The sequence below is a fragment of the Nyctereutes procyonoides genome, unplaced genomic scaffold, assembly GCF_905146905.1.
Source record: "Nyctereutes procyonoides isolate TBG_1078 unplaced genomic scaffold, NYPRO_anot_genome, whole genome shotgun sequence".
In the NCBI taxonomy this organism is placed as follows: Eukaryota; Metazoa; Chordata; class Mammalia; order Carnivora; family Canidae; genus Nyctereutes; species Nyctereutes procyonoides.
In genome coordinates, this window is record NW_026575135.1 from 6,953,935 (window position 1) to 6,962,057 (window position 8,123).

General features: G+C 36.3%; 1 protein-coding gene across 1 annotated transcript; it reads left to right on the top strand.

Moving 5' to 3' along the window:
- Positions 1–3,426: 3,426 nt before the first annotated feature.
- LOC129495196 (zinc finger protein 300-like) lies at positions 3,427–4,848 on the top strand. The gene has a single exon (XM_055302630.1). The coding sequence runs from the start codon at positions 3,427–3,429 to the stop codon at positions 4,606–4,608; it is 1,182 nt and encodes a 393-aa protein (XP_055158605.1). The 3' UTR covers positions 4,609–4,848.
- Positions 4,849–8,123: the final 3,275 nt, after the last annotated feature.

Genomic DNA, 8,123 nt, shown 5'->3' on the forward strand with positions numbered 1-8,123 from the left:
TGTGTTCTCCTCTAGGATTTTGATGGATTCTTGTCTCACATTTAGATCTTTCATCCCTTTTGAGTTTATCTTTGTGTTTGGTGTAAGAGAATGGTCTAGTTTCATTCTGCCGCACGTGGCTGGCTGTCTAATTTTCCCAGCACCATTTATTGAAGATCCTGTCCTTTTTCCAGTGGATAGTCTTTCCTGCTCTGTCAAATATTAGTTGAACATAGAGTTGAGGGCCCATTTCTGGATTCTCTATTCTGTTCCATTGATCTATGTGTCTGTTTTTGTGCCAGTACCACACTGTCTTGATGATCATAACTTTGTCCAGTGGACTTTGATGAAAAGAAAATGGGTGCTGCATCCTGCTCATTCTTTGAGGGTTAAAGACAATGGGCTATGTCCAAGTTCTTAGTTTTTATAGATTAATTGAAATAGAACGTATATAGTAAAGTGCTCAAATCTTACATATACAGATTGATGAGTCTTTTTCCTATGTTATTTAACTGCCCAGATCAAGGCATAGAACATTTCAAGCACCCTAGTAGGCCCCCTCTGACCCCTTGCCATTTATCTCCTCATAGATAACAACCTGTGGCTTCTATCACCATGGATTAGTTTTGTCTGTTCTTGAACTTCATGTAAGTGTAATCACTATAATTGTCTGGCAGCTTTCATTTAACATAGTGTCTATAAAATTCACCCATGTTGTTGCGCATGACAATATTCGTTTCTCCTTATTGTTGCATCATCTTCTGTTTAATGAGTATAGGGTAATTCATCAACTTACCCATTCTACTGTTGACAGTTATTTGACTTGTTTCAGATTTGGGTCATTGAATAAAGCTCTTCTGAACTTTCTTTTTTTTTTTTTAATCTTGTTGTTCTTTGTTTTTGTCTTTTTGTCTTTTTACCAGTTTTTCTTAGAGATTATACTGATTTATTTCCTACTAGGAACATATGAGAGTTCCATCAACATCTGGTAATGTTAGTCTTTTTATTTTAGCTACTCTGGTGCATATGTAGTGGGCTTGAGTTTTAGGATGGTTGGATGTCCGCTAATGCCCAAGTCCTGTGTGATTCCCATAAACAGGGTATCAGTATCTGAAATTAGATGTAATGTTACTGAACCAAGGAGAACCATGGATGGAGGAGGAAGAAATCTCAAGTTGGGCCTATTCAGGTAAGTGCGAACATGGCATATGGGAGACAGGGATGTAAGATTAATATTGATTAATGAGACATTTATCTTTGAAATATTTTTTTAGGAAATCTTCTTTAAGGCCATAGATGTCTAGAAGGGGCTGATGACAGTGTGGGATTGTCAGATACCTAAATAACATTGCTACATATCTAACAGCCATGTAATCCATTTTCTTTGCTTAAATTTTAGAGAGAAAGTATCCTTATCTGTATCTTGGATCTTATTCATGCCCATGTCGTTTAGGACATTTCATAATTAGTTAACCTCCCTTTGGCTAATATCTTCAGCACCTGTTCTTCCAAAATGGGCTTATACTCCTTTCTTTATGTATTCGCCCAGTCTTAGATATACCCTCTACCAAAGTAACTTACCGAATGATATTCATATCCTTTCTAATTATCTTGTTTTTCTCACCTTCCTTTCAGTGTAATATGTCTTGAAGTACAATCTTTTGTGTTTTTAAGTTTTTCATTTACTCCAATAATACAAATATTCCTTCTTTGCCTGTCTTTGCCTTCTTTTTCTCCTTTCTCTGTGACAGTTTTTACTGGCTTCTTTATGTTATTTTTATTAACTTGGTTATTTTCCTGTGTTTTTCAGTGCTATATTCTCCTTATACCCCTGCCCACACCTTGTAATTTAATCTTTCATTTTTCCCTCAAGTTTAACCAATTCTTTTTCATCTCTTCATTTTTTTGTGTACTTATTTCTTCTTCTTCTTTTTAATAAGTTCTGATTCATGGTGGTCTTCCATGTCCTCAAATGCTTGTTTGAGTATATTTGATTCTGTTTGGAGTTTAGACAAAATTTTCTTCTGCTTTATGGCTAGTGTTTTTGTCATTGTTGTTTTTGGTTTTGCTTTTGCTTTTTGCAAGGGATAATTTCCTCTATTGATATCTGCACAAATTCATTTCCTGATTTTTAAAGAAGATTTTATTTATTTATTCATGAGAGACACACAGAGAGAAAGAGGCAGAGACCCAGGCAGAGGGAGAAGCAGGCTCCATGCAGGGAGCCCAACATGGGACTCTATCCCGGGTCTCCAGCATCAGGCCCTGGGCAGAAGGCTAAACTGCTGAGCCACCTGGGCTGCCCCATTTCCTGATTTTCTGTAGTACTCTATGGACTGTATTTTTTTGTTCACTTTTATTACTCTACAGTGTTTTAATAAGATTTTTATTTTTTTAATTTTTATTTTTTTAAATTTTTTAAAAATTTTTAAAATTTATTTATGATAGTCACAGAGAGAGAGATAGAGAGAGAGAGAGAGGCAGAGACACAGGCAGAGGGAGAAGCAGGCTCCATGCATTGGGAGCCCGACGTGGGACTCGATCCCGGGTCGCCAGGATCGTGCCCTGGGCCAAAGGCAGGCGCCAAACCACTGCACCACACAGGGATCCCCTTAATAAGATTTTTAAATACTATGGAGTCCTTGTTAATATAGCAAAGCCTTTTCCCCTCTTTCTTTTGGGATTGAAGAGGAGTTTTGGCTTTTCTGGTTTTGTGGTTCTCTTTGTCTTCTAGGACTCTGAGTTTCCTTTTTTTCTTCTTTCCCCATTACCACCACCCAGTTATGAGTACGTATTTCTTCCTTTTTTGCCTTTTTTTTCTCCCCCTAAAAATGCCTGTTATTCTAACTCAGAATTTCCCCCTTTTAAATAAAACCTCTCCTATCCCATGCCTTTTGTGTCATCTGACTCTTGAAGATGCATATACTTGGAAATCCCTACCCTGTAGTTGTGCTTCTGTCTGGTTACCTAAAACATATTTTTGAATATTTTTATATTTAGTGTGGATTTAGTCTTTCTGCTGGTCACTTCAATTCACCTTCAGTCTCCTTTGCTAGCATCTTTACTTTGTCTTTTCTGAAATGATTTTTGATCTACTTCTGCTTGGATCTACTTGACAGTGGTGCCCTGTGGAACTGCGACACTGAGTTCATTGACTTCTCTTTCCATTATTCCCTTCTTTTTCTTTTATATCTTTCTTCTTCTATCTTTGGGTTTTAAGGTCATATTCTTCCATTTTAAAGCTGACTACACTCATTATCAGATTTCTATCTATGTGAAAATTAAGAGCTTTATTTTTAATTAATTAATTAATTTTTGTACTCTTCAGAGCTCAAGAGTGAAGTAGCATCATTTATATTTGGGCTTTTTTCAGACTTTGATATTATAACCAAGATGAAAGAATTAACACCATGAAGGAGCATTTCTGAACAAGTGATACTCCATAACATGATTGTATACTCAAGTTTTGAAGACTGGAGACTTGGAGATGAGATAAATCACCAGGAAAACCAAGACAAGTTTTTGAACCACATTGCATTCATTAACAATAAGCCACTGACTGAGGAGATAGATCATGAATGTAACGATGTGCTGGGAAAAATAATTCATCTGAACAGAACATCTGATGAATGCATCAGAGGCTTCATGGAGAAGTCACACCCCTTTATACAACCGAAAATTCTAACCAGTACGAAATCATTTAAATGTATTCAGTGTGGGAAAGCCTTCAGTGGAAAGTCAGGACTCATTGTACATGAGAGGATTCATACTGGGGAGAAACCATACAAATGTAATGAATGTGAAAAAGCCTTTATTCAGAAGTCACAACTCACTGTGCATCAGAGAACTCATACAGGAGAGAAACCCTATGAATGTAGTGAATGTGGGAAAGCATTCACTCAGAAGTCAAACCTCATTATTCATCAGAGGATTCACACAGGGGAAAAACCTTATGAATGCAATGAATGTGGAAAAGCTTTCATCAAGAAGTCAACACTTAGTGTTCATCAAAGAGCTCATATTGGGGAGAAACCATATGAATGCAGTGACTGTGGGAAAGCCTTCATCTGGTGGTCACAGCTAATTATACATCAGAGGATTCATACTGGGGAGAAACCTCATGGATGTAATGTATGTGGAAAAGCCTTCAACAGGAAGTCAGAACTCAGAGTACATCACAGAATTCACACTGGGGAGAAACCTTTTGAGTGTAATGAATGTAAAAAAGCCTTCATTCAAAAGTCAGATCTCATTGTACATCAAAGAACTCACAGTGGGGACAAAAGGTATAAATGTTGTGAGTGTGGGAAAGCCTTTATCCGGAGCTCACAGTTCATTGAACATCAGAGAATTCATACTGGGGAGAAACCCTATGAATGCAGTGAATGCAGAAAAGCTTTTATCCAGAAATCACAACTCATTGTGCATCAAAGAATCCATACTGGAATGAAGCCGTATGAATGCATTGAGTGTGGAAAAGCCTTTAGTAAGAAGTCACACCTCACTGTACATCATAGAATACATACTGGAGAAAAACCCTATGAATGTAGTAATTGTAGAAAAGCTTTCAGTAAAAAATCTACTCTCATTCTTCATCAGAGAATTCATATGGAACATAAACCCTTTTAATGGAATGAGGAAACTTTAATTCAGTGATCAAAATTTCATCATACATCATAGAATTCATAAAATCTAAAAACTCTATGAATGTACTAAACATGAGAAGCTTTCAACAATAGCTTCCAAACTATTAAGCACCAGAAAATTCATACTGAGAAGCAATTTTGAAAAATCATGTTTCAAAAAAAATTTACATTGGACATCTTGGTTCAGGCCTGATAGTAAAAGTTTTTTTATGGTATGACAGAAAAATCTCAACTGCCTGTGATTGCCTTGATCACTGTGTGGTATAGATCTTTTTAAAATGAGTACAGTTGACCCTTAGACAACATAGGTGAAGGTCCCCTTGTGCAGTTGAAAATTCATGAATAACTTTTAACTATTCAAAAGGTTACCTACTAATAGTCTATTATTGACTGGAAGCCTTATTGGTAATATAAACAATCAACACATTTTTATGTTATATGTATTACATACTGTATTCTTACAATTAAGTAAGGTAGAGAAAAGATGTTTTTAAGAATGTCATAAGGAAGAGAAAATACATTTACAGTATTGTACTTATTTATTTTAAAAAAAATCCATGGACCTGCACAGTTGAAACCTGTGTTGTTCAAAGATGAATTGCAAATTGATTAATCAGTACAACAAAATGACAATTATAGGTGATCATTCTACAAGTGATGTAGGAATGACATTCATAACCCAAATTATCTGTCATTTGGAATTGAATATGGATATTTACACCTGCCTTTCTTTTTTTTTTTCACCTGCCTTTCCACACTAAATGACACCATTTCCCCCACATCTTAAAAAATATAAAAGGATAAATTATAACTAAATTACAAATAACTCTTCCCCATTCTTTCTTGAGTTGTATAGAATCAAGAGAAGATGAAGCCAATGCATTTATAGAGACATCAAAAGTTAGTGGTAGGGAGCACCTGGGTGGCTCAGTAGGTGAAGTGTCTGACTCTTGATTTCAGCTCAGGTCATGATCTCAGAGTCGTGGGATCCAGCCACATGCTGGAATCCATGCCCAGCAGGGAGTCTGTTTGAGATTCTATCTCCCTCTGCCCCTCACTTTTATGCACTATCTCCCTCTCTCTCAATAAATTTTAAAGAAAGTAGTAGACTTAAAAATATCGCTTGATGTAAAGCATACAGAGTTAAGAAAGACATCAAACAATAGACAAAATAGGTGGTAATGCAGCTGTAGACAACGTTGGCATATTCAACATGTAACAAAAATAGTTCTTCACAAAGAAATTCCTGTTCATCATCCTGTTTCAACTTATAGCACTTACGTGATTACTGTTAGGCATAGCTTGGGATCTTTATATCCTTGTGATTATCAGAATTGAATTTTTTTAAAGCTCCCTTTATTGGATATTCCTGCCACCACATTTGACAGTGTACTTTCTTATTTAATCCTTACAGCAAATGTATTAAACTAAAATTATTACCATTTTATAGATGAGGCAAGTGGAGCCCAGAGAGGTTCTCTGATCTGGCTAAATTCATGTGCCTAGTAAGTGGAGGGTTGAGATTCAGATCAGTCTCTTAGCCTCCACAGGAATCTGTCCCACTGAAGACAAGGAATGGGTGTAACATCACTTCAGCTCCAGACAGAATTGAGTTGAATTTGACTGGACATCATATAGTATTCTGTATCATGTCCATACATTATGTTAAACAAGAAGAAACATGCATTCTAAAAGGAGGTATTAAACTTTAGTTTCTTACATGCAGAAGCTCTTGGAGATATATTTTTTGAGTTATTGGTTCAGGGATACCTGTTTTGCTGCCCTATAAATTTTCTTGTGATCAGTTTGAACATAGAAGTTATACTGTTATTTTATGATTTGTTTGAAAAAATTAAGCTTTGTTTTGTAGAGCAGTCATTTTATCATCATAATCATTTTTTTATTTTTAGATTTTATTTATTCATGAGAGAGAGAGGCAGAGACACAGGCAGAGGGGAAAAGCAGCCTTCCAGCAAGGAGCCCAATGTGGGACTCGATCCCGGGATCCGGGATCACCCCCTAAGCTGAAGGCAGACACTCAACCACTGAGCCACCCAGGCGTCACCACAGATAATTTTTCATACAAATTCTGTTATCCAAGGCATCCTTTACTTTTCAAGCACAATAACCTAATCTTATATAAGTTGTAAATATTAATTGTCAGGTAATATGAAAAGAGTGATTGATGTCAAAAAACCTTTTTAGCCTTCCCTTCAAATAAAAGGTGAAGCTGATACATCATAATGAGCTGGATCCTAAATTTTGAATCAAATATTTTTTCTTAGATTTTAAGTTACAAATAACATTTTTAAATTGAAAATGGTTAACACCAGCCATGATTTTTACTGTAAATTTTAACTTTCAAATAATTATTTTTTAAAGATTTTATTGTTAGAGAAAAAGAGTGTGGGCTGGAGAAGGGACAAAGGAAGAGAAAAGGAGAGAATCTCAAGCAAACTGTGCTGAGGATGGAGCCCAACTTGGGGCTTAATCTCATGACCCTGAGATCATGATCCAAGCCAAAATCAAAAAAGTTGGACACTTAGCTGTCTGAGCCACCCAGGTGCCCTACAAATTATGATTTTAAACTAAATATTGAATTGCAGTCATGTAATTCTTTTACTGGTCATTTTTAAGTCACTTTTGAAGATAAATATTGAGCTGGGATGTAAATGTATGAGATTGATTTTCTAAACGAACATGTTAGAAACTAAACTACTCATTTGTATCTTGCCCTTCAGTGTTGTCATCTTGGAAACTATATGATAATGCTGCTTGTGCGGCCAATAATTTGTGGAACTCCTGTCTCTTAGAAGTTCTTTCAGATCCAGCTTGCCTGTCAGGCCTCATATAAGACTATGTAATATTTTCAGAGAGCCTTCCATCATTAGAATTCATTGTTTTTCTAGCCCTTCATCCTTCCTATCATTCTATTTACTCTGTGCATGACTTAAGCAAGAAGAAAGCTCATGCCCCTTCTGTAGTCACTTCAAGTCTCAGGTCCTTTAGGAAATTCAACATCTCAATATTCAATGTTTTGTCTTCTATTTAATGGTTTCCTATACATAGCTAATATCGCCATGAATTTAAAATAGGTAGGAAATTCTTCCAGTATTGTTTTTCAAAAAGGTTTTATTTATTTATTTTGAAAGAGAGCATGAGTAGGGGGATGGATGGGGGGAGGAGCAGGGGAGAGGGACAAGCAGACTCTACACTGAGTGTGAAGCCTGACACTGGGCTTGATCCCATGGCCCTGAGATCACTTCCTGAGCCAAAATCAAGAGTCAGTTGTTAAACTGACTGAGCCACCCAGGTGCTCCCAGTGTATGTGTTTCAACTTGCTTCCTAATATGTTGTCACCTAAGTGTATGTACTTGTATTCTCTTTAAAAGGATATTTCATACTACTTCCTTTCTACCTCAGTAGTATTACTAATAGATATTTCTGGGAGCACAATGAATTAGGTACTAGTCTCCTTAAACAACTGGAATTTAAGAG

Excerpts from the sequence above, each read along its gene's own strand:
- LOC129495196 (XM_055302630.1), top strand. The coding sequence starts at position 3,427 with ATGATTGTATACTCAAGTTTTGAAGACTGGAGACTTGGAGATGAGATA.